General features: G+C 34.5%; 2 protein-coding genes across 2 annotated transcripts; both read right to left on the minus strand.

Moving 5' to 3' along the window:
- Positions 1–2,192: 2,192 nt before the first annotated feature.
- On the minus strand, positions 2,193–7,014 carry LOC308641729 (olfactory receptor 51I2-like; the record flags this gene model as incomplete). The annotated part of the gene is made up of 2 exons (XM_081280342.1): positions 2,193–2,565; positions 6,728–7,014. 2 exons carry the CDS (start codon positions 7,012–7,014, stop codon positions 2,193–2,195), a joined length of 660 nt encoding a protein of 219 aa, XP_081136468.1.
- Positions 7,015–17,975: 10,961 nt separating this feature from the next.
- On the minus strand, positions 17,976–18,935 carry LOC308641730 (olfactory receptor 51G2-like; the record flags this gene model as incomplete). The annotated part of the gene is made up of 1 exon (XM_081280343.1): positions 17,976–18,935. One exon carries the CDS (start codon positions 18,933–18,935, stop codon positions 17,976–17,978), a length of 960 nt encoding a protein of 319 aa, XP_081136469.1.
- Between the last annotated feature and the right edge of the window lie 1,013 nt (positions 18,936–19,948).

Consider the following 19,948-nt stretch of genomic DNA (forward strand, 5'->3'; position numbering starts at 1 on the left):
TTTATTTGCAAAGTTTTAGGTTTACAGAAAAATTAAATCAAATTGAAGGTGAAGGAGTTTCACAAATAAATGGTCAATTGTATGTTTGCAGCCAAGAAAAATGAATCAACTTATATTCCATCCTGTCACCATGTGTTGATATCGTGCTTTTTTAACCACATGGGCACATTCTGAGTCATGAACTATGTTTATGTTTAAATAATTTACACTATTTTTTCATGTGACTGTGCCTTCACTTATTAAGTATTCTGATACTTATACACATATTTATAGACAAATTATAAAGAAAGTAATGATAGTGGTTTTACCTCATTAAAGAAAATATATTTATTTAACTATATAGTTTATTAATAGATAATCTTGGAAAATTAAAGTTAGTCGTAATAAAAAAGTAATTTTGTAAACTACACATATTGTATGCCTTGAATATTATCAAGAATTGATTTCACCCTATTTTTAACATAATAAACTACTTTGAAACCAACATAGTTGGTTATATATATATACTGATATATATTGATTCTTTCTTATAAAATCCCACTGACAAACCTTTGTTGTCTAATTTAACTCCAAATAAATAAGTTCTACTTATACATATGGATACTTGCATGGTATAGTTGAAAAATCTCATAACATGCAAGATATGTAAATTGAACATCCTCAGCAAGTGAAATATATATTTGTTAAATATATATTTAGTGAAATATATATTTAGCATATATTTCCTTGTACTTGATATTAAAATTCATCATTTTCCTCAAAAATCAAACTTGTATTTTTTCCCTGACAAGACTAAACTGCTTTGTTGCTAACATCATAAAGAAAACAGAGGAACAGTAAAGACCAACAGAATTCCTGCAAAACTGAGGTCTAGTTGCATACATTATGATTTTAATGCATTATTTATTTCCCAAAATTTAGTTGTAGATATATTGCAATACCAGTCCAAACTCCAACTTGTACCTTTCATATGTTTGCAAGCTAACTCTAAAATTTATATATAAAAACAAAGGAACAAGAAGAATTAAATCAATCCCCCCAAAAGAATAACAAAGTAAGAGGACTCACATCACAATATTTAAAGACTTATTATAAAGCTACAGTAACCAAAATAGTGTGGTTTTAACACAGAGAGGAAAAAAATCTGTCAGTGTACCAAATATTAAAAATTTGATAAGTCATCATTCATATGTAATACAATTTTAGAAAATCATCAGCACTACCATGTTGCACTGACAGGCCTGTGAAGCATCCTTTGTAGCAGGAGGAAGAGACAGGCAGTTTTTCTCCACAGATTAATTACTAGTTTCTTGTTGAGAGGGTCTTGTCTTGCTCAAGGTGAGTAGATTGTGAAATAACTGTCAATCTTAGAACTACATTTGTATTCTATTTGCAACCACAATAGGATTTAAATGAAAATAGACACATACTCTAATGGTCCCAATATAAATGTTATATCCATCAATGAAATAGATTCTTACAAGTATATGCAAATAGAATTATTTATTATATAATTTTTAACTTTGCATCCAAAACAAAAAAGTGGCAGTATGTCTTGTGTAACAATCTCAAAAGGATCATATGAGCATAAAATAGGAGCTTAGATGGCAGTACAATGGGGCAAGGAGGAACAGATTACTATCTAGATTTGGGAAAGCAAGAAGAGAAAAATAAAATGACCCTTGAACACTTCAAAAGATGAGAGTCAATCATTTAAAGTTATTAAATGATACTATGTGCCAGAAATACTACCAGAATAGAGAGAGATGGGATAGTTTAATAAGTCAATTTTTCATACAACATGAACATGGGAAACACAAAGTATCATCTGGGTTAGATTTGGAAGAGGTGAGAGAAAGGGGGTCACAATGTCAGGAAATCTAGCCCTGGAGCTCAGTATTCTGTGATAATGGACACACCCATGCAAGTGTCAAGACAGCCTGTCTTTTCATATATATATAGTTAAAAATAAACTCTACTGTCAGGTATATATAAAATGAACAAATAAAAAATTTAAAAAATTAAAAATTAAAAAAAATTTAAAATCTATAACTAAATTGTAGGAGAATTCTAGCAGGAAAAAAAAGACATATCTGACAAAATACATACTAAGATCTCCCTACTTATCTGTCCTTGTAGAATTGCCAGGTGCTGACTTAATTTAATTCTATACTATCAATCTAAAAAGGGTTTTATAAATGGCACCTTGATTCTCCAAGTCCTTTTTTAATGAAAAGCCTTGGTATTTTATCTTGCATCTGCTTGGTTATCATCACATACACAATGGGGTTCATCACAGGGGGAATGAGGAAGTGCATGTTGGCCATGGTCACATAGATGTGGGATGGAAGGCTTGGGCCAAAGCGGTGCAGCATAGACAGGCAGATCATGGGTGTGAAGAAGAGGATCACAGCACACAGGTGGGAGATGCAGGTGTTGAGAGCCTTAAGGTGGCTACTGTGAGATTCAGTGCACAACACAGTGTTCAGAATCAACATATACGAAAGTAGAATGAGGAGAAAATCAAGTCCCCTAGTACAGAGTACAAGAAACAGTCTAAAAATGCTATTGACAGAAGCACAGCCTCCTCAAGAGCATGGGAAGAGGCACTTGCATAGTCAAGGTTCACACAACAATACCAAAACCTATCCTGGCAATGATGCTATTGGTAAAGGAGGAGGAATAATGCAATGGGTGATAAATGGCCACATAGTGGTCAAAGGCCATTGCCAGAATGATGGCTGACTCAAAACCCTGGAAAGTGTGAATAAGGAGTATTCGGAGAATTCAGACACAAGATGCTCAGCATGGTGGGGAAGATGGAAAGGAAAAGTCTCAAATCAGAGATAGGTAGCATAGCAGGAAGAGGTACATAGGCCTATGGAGGATCTTCATCTGCCAGATAAAGGTCTGAATGGTCATGTTGCCCACTAAGATAAGAATCCAGATGTGCACAGCCTCTAGCCCAGGGATGCCATTGTACAGGAAGGTGAGGAAGATGGGATTTGGTACCATTGATAAAAAAGCATGAAAGGATAACATACCTATCTGTAAATGAAAAACATTGTCTGAAGTAAAACTGTTAATATTTAATGTGGAGTTTTATCATTTGTGACTATCTACACTGTAAATTCAATTACTACTCAATGCATTTTTAACCGATGCTAATTCTGCCAATGAAAGATAACATCCTATATCAGTTTATATACCTTTTGATCTTCTAAAACTAAGAAGGAGATCTACTCAACATTATTAATTCCTCAAATGATATATCCTCAATTTAAAAAATCATATCTACATTTTATTAACTTTGTTAAAATCTATGAATTCTACTTTTAATAAGCAAATCCATTGATGCATTTGTGTTTAAATGAAACTCTAAATTATATGCCTCTCACTGAGCTTACAGTGCTACATTATTACAAATGTTTCTTATATCTTGTTTCACCTTAAAACAGGATTTGTAAGAGTTGAAAATAATGTGATACAGAAAAATTGTTGACAATTCTTTTAAAAATTTTAAAATAATATTTGCATCCTTTACCAAATATGAAAGAATTAGAAATCTTTGAATTTATTCAGTAAGATCTTTGGAGTTGTTGTACATATTTGTTTTTCATATATGATTAGTTTATTTACAATTAAAGGCAAAAATTAGGAAACATCTGCCCACCATTTTATTTCATTTTATTAATTATACATAGATCATTTGTTCTTATCATTTACTCATTAATTTATGAAATAAATTTCAATGACCTCCATTTGAACTACATTATAATGATACAGCAATTATCCAGTTAGGCATACTCCTTTGCTTGCATTGAATTAGGGAGTGGAGGGAAATCTGAAAAATGAATGCTTAGGTAAAATCCATAATATAGCAATAATAAGAGCATTTTCATGATCAGTGTTGCAACAGCTTCATTGTTCCTCCAAATTCCTGAGGACACATTTTTTTAAATGTGATATAGGAACTTGGCTGAGATGGCCATTCAAATGTTTCCTGAATCTAATAATCTTTTATTAAAGGGAGTGTCCTATGCTATAGAACTATATATACCCTCCTCTTTAAAATGGTACTTTGCTTGATCCAGTTATGAGGACAAGATACACACACACACACACACACACACATATATTTGTATATGTACATATACAAATATATACACACACACACACACACATATTTCATCTATAGGTCACTGCTTTTTAAATTGTTTTATTCAATTTATCAAAATATCAGTTTTGAGTATTATTTTCGATTCTTTTCACTTAACTATAATCACAAGATTTTTCATGGCAAAAACAGAAAACTGGAATGAACTTCAGAAGCAGGAATGGAATATATTTTTCTTTAATCCATAACTCTTGAATTTGGATACTTTGAGATAAGCAAGATGGAAAAAGTTCAAAATACCTACTTCATTATTCAAAAAGAACAAATTTAACAAATCCAGACACCGGGCCACCAGATATCATATCATTGCCATTTTCCATTCACAGTATTGGACATTCTTTGACATATTCTGTCCAGCCTCGGAGTGTGTTAGTGTTCTGGTTTGAGGCTGGTTAGGAAAATGATTCTAGGACTTTAGGTGTTGGTCTTACACTCTGCTCTCAAATTAGCTTGAAAGAGATCATAAACCTAAATTTAAAAATAAAATATAAAAGAGAACTAAGTGAACTTGGTTATAATATGTCTTTTCAGATATAATACTAAAAGCATTATCCACAAAGGAAATAATTGATAAGTTAGGCATCATGAAAAATAAAAATTTATTTTCTGTAAAAGATACTGCCAAATAGATGAAAAGAGAAACAACAGACTGAGAGAAAATGTTTGTAAAAGACAAGTGTGATAAAGGTCTCTTGTGCAAAATACACATAGGGAGGGGAGGGGAGGGGAGGGGGGATAGTAGGGGATAGGAAAGGTAGCAGAATACAACAGTCACTAATATGGCATTATGTAAAAATATGAATATGTAACAGATGTGATTCTGCAATCTGTATTTGGGGTGAAAATGGGAGTTCAAAACACAATTTGAGTCAAATGTATGAAAGATGATATATCATGAGCTATGTAATGCTTTAAATAATAAATTAAAAAAAGAAAAAAAAAGAATTCTTAAAAATTAAAAAAAATAGCAAACAACCCAATTAAAATATGAATAAAATACTCAAACTTCTCACCAAGAAACATATACAGATGGTAAATAAGCATATAAAAAAAGCTCAACTCCAACAAATGAAACTTAAGAAAATAAAATACAATTTCAAGGATGAATAGTTTAAAAAATTCCAGAAGAAGCATTTTTAAAATGCAAACTTAATATGATGTTACATTATGACACAACCTACAATGGATGCCTGTGTTTTACATTACAAAACTTCTAGTACATCCACCAGTTTCCATACATATATGGCATTATCTGACTACATTTATTATGACATACTCACCTATTATCAACACAATTTTGGGGGGAAGAGGAGTACCAGGGATTGAACCCAGGGGCACTTAACCATTAAGCCACATCTGCAGCCCTTTTTGTATTTTATTTAGAGAGAGGGTCTCACTGAATTGCTTGGGACCTCACTGAGTTGCTGGAGCAAGCTTTGAACTCATGATCCTACTGTCTCAGCCTCCTGAGCCACTGAAATTACAGATATGTGTTACTGTGCCTAGCTTTCATACAATTTTTAATCATTGATTTTAGGAGAGCTCCTTGAAATGTTGTAAGATACTGTTGTTATTGGCTAGAAAAAGTAGGGGATGCGGGAGAAAAAGATCAATGAACAGGAAGAAGATTTGGTATTCCATTGCACAGTAAGGTGACAATATTCAAAGGAAAGACAGTGGAGTAAATCTCATGTACCTTTAATATGTACAAATACAAATTCACCACAACAAATCTCAATATTGTTTATATACATAAGCCTGGGGTGCTAATTAGAATAAAGTATATTCCATGCTTGTATAAATATATAAAAAATACATTCTACTGTCATGTAAAACTAAAAAGAAGAAATAAAAAATAATTTAAAATAAAAAAGAATTTTGCCTTGTATTGAAATAGCTAGAAGAGAAGAGTTTGAATGTTCTCATCACAATGATAAATGTACGATGTAATAAATATGCTAAATTCCATGATTTGATCATCATACAATGATCAAAACATCATCAAAACATCATATTGTACCCACAATTATAACTATGTACAATTATTATTTGCCAATAAAAATATTTTTGAAATCTTTAAAGATTTCCAGAATAGCAAGAAATAAACCATTTGCATAAGGACTGTGGACATATAAAAATTTGTCAATGGTATGGTTTTTTAAGAGAAATTATTTTATAAATTTATAACTCTCAGTTCTTCTCTGTTACCATTTCAGGAGATTACTCTGAATATGTGTGCATATCTCCCTTGTTTTAATGCAGTATACAATAGCACTGAGAACAGGAGGGACCAAGAGTTATACATAACCCATAATAATATGCACTAGTGGTGGGACAAGTTTCCCGAAATTATGGATAATAGACACCTCCATCATAGGGACATAGACCAGCAGTACCACACAAATGTGGGAGACACAAGTGTTGAGGGCCTTTAATTGTTTTACCTGGGAGGCAATGCTTAATACAGTGACTAAAATCTTCAAATAGAACAGAAGAATGAATACAGAGTTCACTCTAAAGGTGAGGAAGGTCATGATGAGGCCGTAAATGTTATTGATGCAGTAGTCAGAGCAAGAGAGCTTGATAATATCTGGGTGCAGGCAGTAGGAGTGTGAGAGCATGTTGGCCTTGCAAAACCTCAGCCACTTAATGAAAAATGGTATTGGGAAGACAGCAGCCACAGCGGGTAGCAAAAGCCCCACAAGTATCTTGGCAATGGTTGCATTAGTCAAAAAAGTAGTGTACTTAAGTGGGTTGGAAATGGCCACATAACAGTCAAAAGCCATGGTGAGCAGGATGCCTGACTCCATTAGGGAGAAAACATGAATGAAGAACATCTGGATCAAGCAGGCATCAAAGTTTATCTCATGAAAATTAAACTAAAAAGGCTTAAGCAGTGTGGGAAGGGTAGCAGCAGCCAGTGTGGAAAGTAAAAGGCACATGGGTGCATGAAGTGACTCTTCCACCCGGATCACCAATATGATGGTGCTGTTACCTAAAGGGCAACTAGGTAGAGGGCACAGAACAGGATGGAAATCACCAGATGAGAGTTCTCCAGGCCAGGGAAGCCAGTCAGAAGGAAGGGTCTGTAGGTAGTGATGTTGGAAAAAATCATGATGTCCTATTAGAGTATTGAGGTCAATAGTCTTCTCCCTCTAGAATAAGAGAGCATGGATTAGGATACCATCACCACTATCTTTACTTCATGAAGCCAACGTTAAGCACTCATGCAAGTTATTACCTACATTCTCTTCACCACATTTCTAAAACTATAGTAAAAGAGAAACATAAACATAAACTAGCAAACTACTATACAAGGATCATAATATGAAACTCGTATCAAGTGTTTAATTTAATTTACTCACACTAGACTTTTAATCCAGATAGGAAAAAATACTTGGTATTTCTCTCAAGGAAGTTAGATGACAGAAACAGAGACTGTAATGTCATATATACATACAGGATCCCAATTCTAGCAGAGAGAAGCACAGTCTCATTCCCCTGATTAAACTGAAATTAGTCAATCAATATCATCCCAAGGTCAAATAGGATAAATTACTGGTTCCACTTTTTTTTAAAAAGATAGAGAGAGAGAGAGAATGAATTTTTAATATTTATTTTTTTTAGTTTTCGGTGGACACAACATTTTTGTTTGTATGTGGTGCTGAGGATCGAACTCCGGCTGCACGCATGCCAGACGAGCGTGCTACTGCTTGAGCCACATCCCCAGCCCTGGTTCCACTTTTTCTATATTTTTTCCTTGTTGTATCTTATGAATGTTGACCATATATCAAAATTGAGTATTAGGAAATACATATTCTATTTCTGCCTCTGACATAAGCTATGTGATCTTGGCTAAATTGCTTCTGCTCTCTGAATTTTTTTAAATATTGTAATGATGTAGAGCTGAGTAAATGATCTTTTAAAGTCTCCAAATACATATCTATTTGGTTAACTATATAAATCTCTTTTATCATAAATATATTTAAAAATGATTATGTGCCTACGAAACTGCCCACACTGGACACAGTCCCTTGTAGATAAAATATCAAGTAGATAAAATTACTAATCAATAATAAAGTGTCACATATAGTACCACACACTAAGGAAAGCTCTCTGGGAGGTAATGTTTAAACTAAAATCCTAAGGATGAAAAGAAAGTGTTCATACAGGGTTGTATAGCAAGAAAGGAATTTACCAGAAAGGGAGAACAGTGTAAAAGTAAAAGTCATTAAGCAAAAAGTGAGGAAAATGTCAAGATCTATACTAATTTTCATAAAATATCCCATGTGTTGGTAAAGGTTTGGCTTAAGAGATAACATGAAATAGAGCTGGGGAGGTAAAAAAATTTTAAGTTTTTATTTAATATCCAAATAATGAAATATAGGTAAAAGTACTAATTTTGAGTGTGTATATATATGAGCACATGTGTTTGGAGATTGTCAATGAAATGATCATAATCATGTTTTAATAAGTTAAATTTTGATGAATTGATCACATGGGAGCATTATATTAGGAGCATTATATTATTCACAATAATGTTCTTTCTTTGTTCATAAAAGCTATAATTTATAATAAGAAATGTTTATTGAAAGTAATAATATCATATACTTAGAACTATAACATTTTATAAGATCATTTCATGAAATTTATATAAAAATGCAGTTCTTCTTTTGCAGGCCAGGTATCAGGCTTTCAAAAATGAAATAACTTTCCTCAGCAACAGCTGTTGGGTAGCAAGTCAGTGATTCAGTGGGAAAAAAAAGAGTATGCAGCCAATCAGTTTTGACACACTGGGTACTGATTTCCTTAACTAACCATTTCATTACATGAAAATGAAAAGCAAAGGTCTCTGCTTGGTCTCAATGGCTGCATGAAATTGGGAAAATCATCTAACTGCTTCAGGATTAGATTTTAAGCCAACAAATGTTAGACAATATCAGTAATAATGTCATCATAGGAGTACTGTGAAGATTAGACTACATAATTCATATCAAGAATTTAAAACATTGCTTTATTTTGAGAATCTTCAAATAAATATTGGGTATTAATACTATTTCTCAGGAAAGTGCCATCTATTTCTTTGCTATATTAAAATACCAGATTTCTTGATTCCATGATTGCTGTCTGTAGAAATAATTAAGGGAAATTTGAGGGGTATGAATTTCCTAAATTAGATCCCAACAATTTTTCCAATAAGAATAGCACATCGTTCCATATGTATTTATTGTCTATTTTGGGCAAGTAACACTTTCACTGCTCATTTTAGAAACTTGGTGAGTCAGAGAAAAGTGTATCTTTAGAATGGGGGAGTGAACCAGAGACTTCAAAACAAGGTAGCATTCCACAGATGTTCGTCTAGTTATACAAACAGATTTGGAGTAGAAACAACATCTAAGGATAAAACAACTACCATTTTTTGCTACATATACACAATGTAATGTCATTTGGCCATTTAAAAAAATGAAACCTTATCATTTGTGATGACATGAATGGAATTGGAGCTCATGATGCTTAGTGGATTAAGCCAGGCCCAGTAAGACAATTATCATATGATCTCAATAAAATGTAGAATCTTTAAAAAGTTGATCTCCTAGAAGCTGAGAGTAGAATGGTCTTCACCCGAGGCTGATGGGATGAGGGAAAGAAGAGAAGAGGGTTATCAATAGGTACTAAGTTATAGTTATATTTTTGATGTAGTAAGAATTTTTAGTGTGTTAATGTATAGTAGGGTGACTATAGATAAATGTTCTGCATAGTATTAAGAGCTAGAAGTATTTTGAAATTTTTTCACCTTAGATAAAAGATAAATGTTTGAGAAGATTATGTTTGACCTGTTTTATCTATTAGAAAACATATATATGTATAACAACATCATGTGATACCTCATAAACAAATGTATTGAAATTAATTTAATTATAAAATTACCATTTAAAACTTCCCCTTTCATTCCATTTCAGTTAGGAACAAAGGAGATACCTGGTTTCTCACCATAGATAATATATTAGTACTTCAGGAGCAGAAGCATAAAGGGAATGTTTCTAAAATTATGTCTAGGAGCCAGTATTTATTTGTGTGTATGTGTGAGTGCATGTGGTGTGTGTGGGGGTGTGTGTGTTTTCTGGTCTGCATCTGAATTCTTTTATGGTTTTCCCCAAGAGAATCATGTCTTCTAAGTCACTGTTACTGTGAGTCATTCCCTAGAGTGTACAAACTCCTTTGGCTATTTTCTTTTATCACCCTATATAAAGCTCTGATTCTTGTGCTTTTACCCACAGTATTCATCTCTTCACATTAGAATCTTCATCAAGCTTTTTTAGCTTGCTCCTTTTGCTCTATTCTTATGGCAGATATGAAGATTATAAAGCCAATCCCACTAAAAAGCCACAGAAACATAAACATTTTAAGTGTTCAACATATGTGTAGAGATGTCAATTAGGTTGATGTTGACTAACAACATTTATAGTAGTTTAGGAAGACTGGATGATTCCAAAATTCTTCTTCTTCTTCTTCTTCTTCTTCTTATTATTATTATTATTATTATTATTATTATTATTATGTGTGTGTGGTGCTGGGGATTGAACCCATGGCCCTATGCATGGGAGGCAGGCACTCTACCAACTGAGGTATATTCCCAACCCAAGGGCCCAAAATTTTAATTATTAATGAAGATTACTTAAAAAACTTTCAAAGTGAGTTGATGTGGCTGCATTCTTAGTGTGAATCTTGGAAAGTACATTGTAACTTGAAATATACTGTGCAAAAAAATAATGGGAATAAAACACCAAAGTTTGAGATAGGCTATAGGGTTTTTTTTCCCTAAAGTAACAATTTGATGAAAAAAGAAGCCTAATATCACAGAAGTGTGATTATTTGCCTACACGGGAGGTATATAGGTTAACAGCACTAGTTGGGGTACAGTCAAGGAAACAGAATCCAAGCCATTTAGTTCAACAGACAAAAGCACAGGGTGTGAATTACAGAGGAATTAGCAACTCAAATTCAAATTTTTATTTTGAGGATATTTTGTAAGGATTATTTTAACAACCAAGGACCAAATCTTCTGAGACCCTTTGAAAACAGAGGTAGGGAGAACTAAATATAAGAAAATATAACAGCCCAGAAATCAACAATGATAAAATAAACAAACAAACACCTGAAACTAGTGGAATGAAAGAAGGTTCTTAAAGGCTAATATTCATACTAAAAAAGGGGAATTGAAATTACAAAGGGAAAGCTTTCCCACTATGGAATAGAACAATGGAGAAGACACAACGACTGCTTGATATTCACTCAAGGCAGAGAAAAAGTGGGAGATATATCTGATGTCTTCCTATTATCACCTTTGTCTTAGTCCATTTTCTGTTTCTATAACTGAACATCATAGAATGGGTAATTTATAAAGATTAGAGGTTTATTTGACTTACAGTTCTGGAATCTGTGAAGAGAAACTCAAGAGCATGGCACCAGCATCTGCTCAGCCTCTGGGGAGGACTTCATGCAGCATTATTACATGGTGGAGGGCATCAAATTGTGAGACAAAACGGAGAATGTGCTCTTATAACAAAACCACTCCTGGGATAATCCATTAATACTTTCATTAATTGTTTTTTTTTTCTCATTTTATTATGTTTAACTCATATTTACGTGCATTTAAGTTATCACCAGGATTATAGAAGGTGTATTAGTTAGGGTTCTCTAGAAGAACAGAACCAACACAATAGAGAATATGTATATACATTTATGTACATTAAAAAGGGATTCATTTTATTGCTTACAGGATCAGAAGCTGGGAAGTCCCACAGTGGCTGTCTCTAGGCTGAAAACCTAGAGGAGCCAGTAGCTATTTAGTCTAAGAAACTGGAGCTTTGAAGAAAGATCAGTGTTGCAGCCCAGTTCAGGATAGAAAGCTTGGAAACCTCGTGGAGAGTATGTGGGCAGGGAGCACTTTGGAAGAGTCTGATGTTCTTGAGTGGCAAAGCAGTAATCAAAGCACCTGAACAAGAAGAATCCATCTTACTTCTGCATCTGCTCCCTCAGTCTTCCATCTTTTAATTCCATTTAGGCTCAGGATCTCTTGCACTGTGCCCCCTACATTTGGGGTGGGTATCCCTCAGTTTGCTCTCCCATGTGCTGATCATTCCTGGAAACACCCTCATTGACAACCCAGAGCCTCTTAATCTAAAGCATCTCTTAATCCTATCAAGTTTACAATCCAGTTTAACTATCACAGGAGGTATTCAATATGTACAATAGTTCTACCCAAAGTATAGGGAACCAAAAGCATAGTTGTGCGAACTTTCAACATACATAATTCCAAACAATCGCCTTCAAGAGAGTATGTAAACCACTGGACAAGAGAAGTTGAGCACAATTTAAATTTAATTTTTTTTCTAATCTATAAAAGTAATTATACTTTTCATTCAAATAATAAAATTTGCTTAAACCCAATTTCTCAAAGATTGCAGATCAGCCTATGATCAAACTGAATCCATATGGGGCTCTGGTGTTCTAGGAAGCTCATTGTTTCATAAAGTGTACATCTTAGTTGGAGAATCATCATGAGGAAATGGATCTCTTTTACCATGAACCATAGGTAATTCCTCCATGTGCAGCCACTTAAAATGTTGGGGTTGGAATCACAGTCCTAAAGAGGGACTGGGTCAACCTTGATTTCAACTTTTCATTGTTTTTACCCTGAAAATGAAGTCTGCTCCTTTCACAAGTTCTTATGTTAAAGTTGGGACCTCAATTAATATCTCCTAAATTCCTGTTATAGTCTCTTTCATATTTTCATGACATTAGACAGCAAATATGTATTACAACACTATAGCAAATAGAAAATTTATGCAGAGTCTTATTGTCAAATATTAGTAGAAATTTATTCTAAATGTTAAAATGTGCATGCACATTTTTAAATTTTTAGTAAATTAAACTGCACAAAATATTTTACATATTTTTCTACTTGTGTCTTTTATTATAAATTTCTGAGTGTATATATGCATGTGTACTGATTCACAGATGTAAAAGTACAAGTATAAATTCAAGAGTGTTGGGATTAGAAAAATCTATAGACTTTCCAATGTTCCTCAATATTCTATTGATGAGAGTCCAGTAGCCACATGACAAAAATTGGTCACAAATCAGATCTGTGTTAACCTAAGTGAATACTACAGTTTTGGAATAGAACTACTGACTTCCAAGCTTTGTCTTCCCTGACCACAGTGCCCTCTCTGCTGGCAACCACTAAGCTTTTCACAATGGGCTCCTTTTCTCTATTTTAAAGTATTTTCCACCCCCTTCTCAATACAAAACAAGCCAGGAACTTTTTGAAAATTGATAATAATCAAATGTTTAAGTAACAAGAGCTAGTAAGAGCAATTGAATTTTGAAGAAATTTATTAAAAACATTCAGATTTCAGTTTTCATTTGACTTGAGTTTTCATTTCAGATGAGATTGGGCATGTTCAGGATGGTATGACTATAGACTTTAGTCTTCATTTCAACTTCCAACTTATTTGTCTTGATATATATGCTTTACCATTCAAATGTTTTCCCCAAATATTGTGGGTCCTGCCACTCCTCTGAAGGTTGTGACAACAGGTGTAAAACCTCAGATTTGTATGTTACTTTTCGGTACTTCATAATCACCTTTGTACATATTCCTCAGATCATTTCCATTTTCTGAGATTGGGAGTTCCAAATTTATCAAATCAGTACTTCATACCACTTGAATGCATACATTGTTTTTTTTCAATTATGCCTCCATAAAGCTGAAAAAAATAACACAAAAAAATAATCAAGAGAGAAGACTTACAATCAAGAGTCCTTAGGTGACACAGGAAAACTCCCCAGTGTGAAGCCTGAAATAATGGTGGCAAACATACACACAGTTATCCAGGCACAGACACATAACAGAATCATGAAATTTGTTCTTCACAGAATCACCAAGGGGGAGGTCATAATGACCAAAGCCATAATTTTATTTGTGAAAATATATTTAGAAGAAAATCAAGCTGATGTTCAGATAATCTCTATTAGGGTAGCTTCTGTTGCAGTGAGAAACAGGACAACTTCTTTTATCCTGTTATGAATTTTCAGAAATTTACTAAAAGATGAAGGAAGTATGGGAAATAACATAAATAAAGCAAGGGAGTTGTTGGGACCTTAGACTCAGGAGGAGGATGCTTTAAATGCTATATAGCTACCTACCACTCTTCACCCCTGCACAATTTCTTAAACTTACAAAAGCAGTTTAGGCTGTTTCTGAGTAATAAACAATCTCTTCAGATTTCTCATGTGGAGACACAAAGGGAAGACACTTGAGTGGGCAAAATCAGCAAACTTACTTTTATTGTCCAACCAGGGTAAAAGAATGAGATTTATAGGGGCTGGGGAGGTGGCTCAAGCGGTAGCGCGCTCGCCTGGCACGCGTGTGGCCCGGGTTCCATCCTCAGCACCACATACAAACAAAGATGTTGTGTCCGCCGAGAACTAAAAAATAAATATTTAAAAAAATTCTCTCTCTCTCTCTCTCTCTCTCTCTCTCTCTCTCTCTCTCTCACACACACACACACACACACACACACATATACACTCTCTCTCTCTCTCTCTCTCTTAAAAAAAAGAATGAGATTTATAAAACAAAGATTTGACATAACCAACGCATGGAACATGTTTTCATTATTTTTGTATATGTTTATTAGTACTTGATGGGAACAGATAACTTTTGTTTACAAGCAATTTTTTTCTTTTTGTTAAAAGAAATATAAGGATCAGAAGCGAATTTTGGTATGGTAAAAAGATTCCTAGAAATTACTCAGGACATATATTTTGTGAAATATATAATCCATTTTTTTAAACAAATGTCCCCATTAGGCTGTTTAAGGCTTGAGAATGAACTGTTTCTTACCTATAGCAGAGGTGACTAGTGAGCAGAAATTCTCCATCACATTTTGTAAGTAGGGACCATAAGCTAACTATTAAAAGAACTCTGTTCAGTTACAGGCAAACTTTTCCCTTGTTGTTGTTTTTGTTATACATGACAGTAGAATCTGTTCTGATATATTTATACCAACATGAACTATATCTTATTCTATTTAGAATCCAGTTTTGTGAATGTACACAGTATTGAGATTCACTGTGGTGTACTCATACATGTACATAGGAAAGTTATGTCAGATTCAGGTCTTACAAGAGCTGTTAAAAACTAGCATCATAGGAAGAGCAAAGGCACTTCACAGGCATCAGTTTTAATAAAAAATTCCCAAACTGAAATGTGAAGGGAGAAAAGAAAAGAATAGAAGATGGGGAACATTCAAGAACAATGTGACAGAATAAAATCATTTAACACAGATAATTTGAATACCAGAAGAAGAAAAGGAGAAGAACTACACAAAGTAATAGTGTTCTAGAATTTTCCAAATTTAATAAGTGAAATAAAACTATAGATCCAGGAATACCATCTAACACCAAGGAAAAATCATGTCATGTTGACCATGACCATGTGTTGTCCATGTGTTGTCATCTGTATACTGATCATTAATGAGGCTATGTTTGAAGCTTGGATATCTTTTCTGAGTTTCAGCAGTATATATTAGGTGAGTTGGATATAATTGTTTGATTTCCTGCAGATATTCTGCATTATGTGGATATAAAATTGAATTCATCATCTTTTTGTCCACCTTTATTTCAGTGCCAGTAAAATGCCACCATCTACCTACTCATTGAAATTAAAAAATAAAAGTCTAATCTATCACCAAAAGATTATAGAAATTGAGAGTGGAATAAAGGTCACCAGAGGCTGGGAAACTAAAAGGGGAAAAAAAGGGCAAATAAATTTGGTCAATGGGTACAGTTAAACAGAAGGAGTAAGCTCTCTGGTGTTGTATTGCACAGTAGGGTAAATAGAGTTAATGGTAATTCATGTATATTTCAAAATAGCTAGAAAATAAGATTTGAAATGCTTTCATCACACAAAAAATGTTAATTATTTAAGGTGATTAACATGCTAATTACCCTGATTTGATCATTATACATGAATCCAAACATCAGATTGGGGCTGGGTATATAGCTCAGTTGGTAGAGTGCTTGCCTCACATGCACAACCCTGGGTTTGATACTCACCACCACAAAAACAAACAAAAAAAACAAACAAAAAACATATCACATTGCACCCCATAAATATGTACTATTTTATATGTGAATAAAAAGTAAAAATTAAAAACAAATTCCAGTTAGAATAGATTGTGGGATAGGTGTAGTCAACACCTCAATGCAGTGATTCTTCTGTGAATTAATGCTATTAGTAGGGGAACCACATATAGGTGAAAGGCTTAATTTTAATTAACAAAACATTTTTGTTAATAATAACCATATAATAAAGATGTCTCTCTGTGATGTTTCTTGAATAATACATAATGTACTTGGCTTTTCATTAAGATTTTGTTTCATCATTATCAACTCCAATTATGAAACATAATTACTACAGTGTGCCTCTTGGTATTTCAGAGAATAAGCAAACAGTCTGAGACTGTAGAAACTTGTTAGGCTAATTCTTTCTTTTACTTGTGCTACCTTTCTAAATTATGATTTTGTTTTCTGGTATTACTTATAATCTCTTTGCTGCTTCAATCCAAATTTGTGTCCCTTTTGTTTCTCTCATAAGGCAATATAATGAGTAGCTGAAGAGCAAAAATTTTATGAAGTATTTATACAGCAATTACCATGGCATTTAATATGAAAGCTACTATAATAAATTCCATGCATTTTATGTTAAAGTCATCTTTCATTTACAGTTGAGCAACTAGTTGTGTTCAAGGTTGAGGATATTGAAAAAAAAAAAGACAGTTGAGAAAATTATGCTTGGAATTGTTTCCATTCTTGAAATTAAAAAGGTTAGTTAGCAATTCTAACCAAATAAAGTAGCAGTTTAAAAACTGAATAACAATACCATCTTCAAAATTTCTACAGAGAAAAAGAAAATAAAATCAGCAAAATCTTAGAATGCACTAGAAAGTTTCACTAAAAGTGAAACTATAAAGTCCTTATATAGGCATGACGACTGGCACACAGCTGTACCTGTATTAATTGCCTCATGAGCACTTTGCCCTTGCCAGGAGTCTTCCTAAAATGAGTAACCTATTCATCCACTCAATCTTCCATCCAATAACGAAACCAAACACTAATATATGGAAAGTGCCATGTTCAGGGGAAGGGATGCAATGGTGAACCTGAGAGATACACTAGCTGACTTCATGAAACTATATCTTTTTTTTTTTTAGTTGTAGATGGACAGAATGCCTTTATTTTATTTGTTTATTTTTATGTGGTGCTAAGGATCAAACCCAGTGCCTTACCTTATACATGTTAGGCAAGAGCTCTACCACTAAGCTACAGCCCCAGCCCCATAAGCACTATTACATGATGGATAATTTTAAGAGTGCTTCTAATATCAGTGAATTCCAAATCTATCCATTACTCTATTTGCCAAAAAAATTTCTCCTACCTTTTAAAACAAAGCATTATCTACCTACTTCTATATTTGTAAAATTCCTTAACTGATGTTTGTCCCTTTTCCATTTAGAATTGTTCCCTTCATGAGTCTTAAACCATATGTACCTTTCCTTCAAAATACATCATTTCTGTCCATGATGAGATTTCTTGAGGATCCATGAAGACAGATGGTGCCTCTTTCTTACAGTCTTCTCCTCACTAAGGGACTCACTATGTGTTCGGTGGCTCACTAATCAATTGCACAATTAATGTCTCACCTTTACTTTCTCTTTCTGCCAAATATTTAATGACTCCTTATGTCATTGATGCCAGCTCCACATGACAAGAAGATGCGCAGCATCCTCAGTCGGATCTGCTTGGTCTTGATGGTATACACCACTGGATTGAGCACTGGCGGTATAAGAAAGTGCAGATAGGAGAGCGCCACACGGCTGCAGGGGGAAGCCCACTTCCCAAACCGGTGGATCATGGACAGGCCGATCATAGGTGTGTAGAAGAGCAGAACTGAACAGATGTGGGAGACGCAGGTATTGAGGGCTTTCAAACGCTCAGCCTTAGAGGCAATGGACAACACTGTCTGGAGGATTAACCCATAGGAGAGAATAATGAGCACCGAGTCCACACCCAGCGTAGAGAGAACAACAAAGAGGCCGTAGGCACTATTGATGTGGGTGTCAGCACAGGCCAGCTTCATGACATCCGGGTGCAGGCAGTAGGAATGGGAGAGCAGGTGGTTCCCGCAGTAAGGCAGCTGGTTCAGCATGATGGGGGCTGGGACGTGGAGACCCACACTGCGCACCACGATGGCCAATCCCAAACTGGCAATCCGAGGATTTGTGAGGATGGTGCCGTAGCGCAGGGGTTTGCTGATGGCCACAAAACGGTCAAAGGCCATAGTCAGCAGCACAGAGGACTCCATCACAGAGAAGGTGTGGATGAAGAAGAGCTGCGCCAAGCACAAGTCCACCGCCACCTCTCTGAGCCCCAGTATGTAGATGGGAAGCATAGTGGGCAGCGTGGAGGCAGATAGGCCCAGGTCTGTCACTGCCAGCATCGATAGAAAGTAATACATGGGCTGGTGAAGCGAGGGTTCCGACCTCACCACCCACAGGATCAGGCTGTTCCCTGCCAGAGAGGCCACATACATAGCACACAAAGGGATGGAGAACCAGATGTACACAGCCTCCAGGCCTGGGAGGCCAGTCAGCAAGAAGGAGGTGCTCGTGTGGTTGAAGTGTGACATGGTGACCCAGAACTGCAGCACTCCAGGTGAAGTGTAGTCACTGGCTCTAAAATCAAATGGTTTGCTGGGTCACAACATCTTTTGTACACGATGATCTTAGGAAAGCTCCCAACATGTTTTTCTAGTCTTACTATTTATCCAATTATTTCTTATAGCTCAAGAAGAAGGGTCCTTTAAAAAATAGATGAAATATTTATAATATATTTAACTTATTATGAGTTTTATATTTGGAGAACACAGTAAAAGAGAACTCATTTTGAACATTTTACCCCCTTCCTCCTAATCCTAATCAAAGAATAGATTTTTCTGGATATTTTTTTCACAAATGCAAAACATTACAGAACAACAATGAGAAAGAACAACTTAAATTTGAGGATCAGATAATCATATACTTAGAGGTCAGTGGTTTTTTTTTTTTTTTTTTTTTTTTGGTGGTAGTGGTTTGATTTTCTCCATTTTCTCTTAGTCCTATAACCCTTCCTCTCAATGGTCATAAGATATGCAATCTTTGAATAAGCCCACAATGAATTGTGTCACTTTTTCTTCTGCAGATAAAAACATACAAGCATCACTTTATTCTATCACTTTGTCACTGTACCCAGCACAAGTCTTTACACCACAATTTCAATTAAAGAACTTTATCAAGCTTTTTCACGTGTACCATTTTAAAGTATCTTAACCCTCAGTCGCTGATAGAGTGGTTTTCCGGACTAAGAAATTTAATCATTTAAAATTCAAGTCTATAAGTTTGTCACTTCAACTAAAAGGGAAGAACCTGGGACTGAAAATTATTCTGGCCGACTTCCTGTTTTGCATTCTGAATAATGAGTCCTATAACAATTGATGTTGAAGACAAACACCAGCTGTTGAAGAAAAGAATCTAGCTAGGCACAAAACTTTTCCTTAGGTCAAACAATTGGCCTGCCTCCCGCCCCCCAGAATTCTTTTCATTTTTTAAAATTTCATATATGATGATCACTCATTTTTTTAAAAGTTTTTAATTAATTTATTTA

The sequence above is a fragment of the Spermophilus citellus genome, assembly GCF_964194105.1.
Source record: "Spermophilus citellus genome assembly, chromosome: 2".
Lineage (NCBI taxonomy): Eukaryota > Metazoa > Chordata > Mammalia > Rodentia > Sciuridae > Spermophilus > Spermophilus citellus.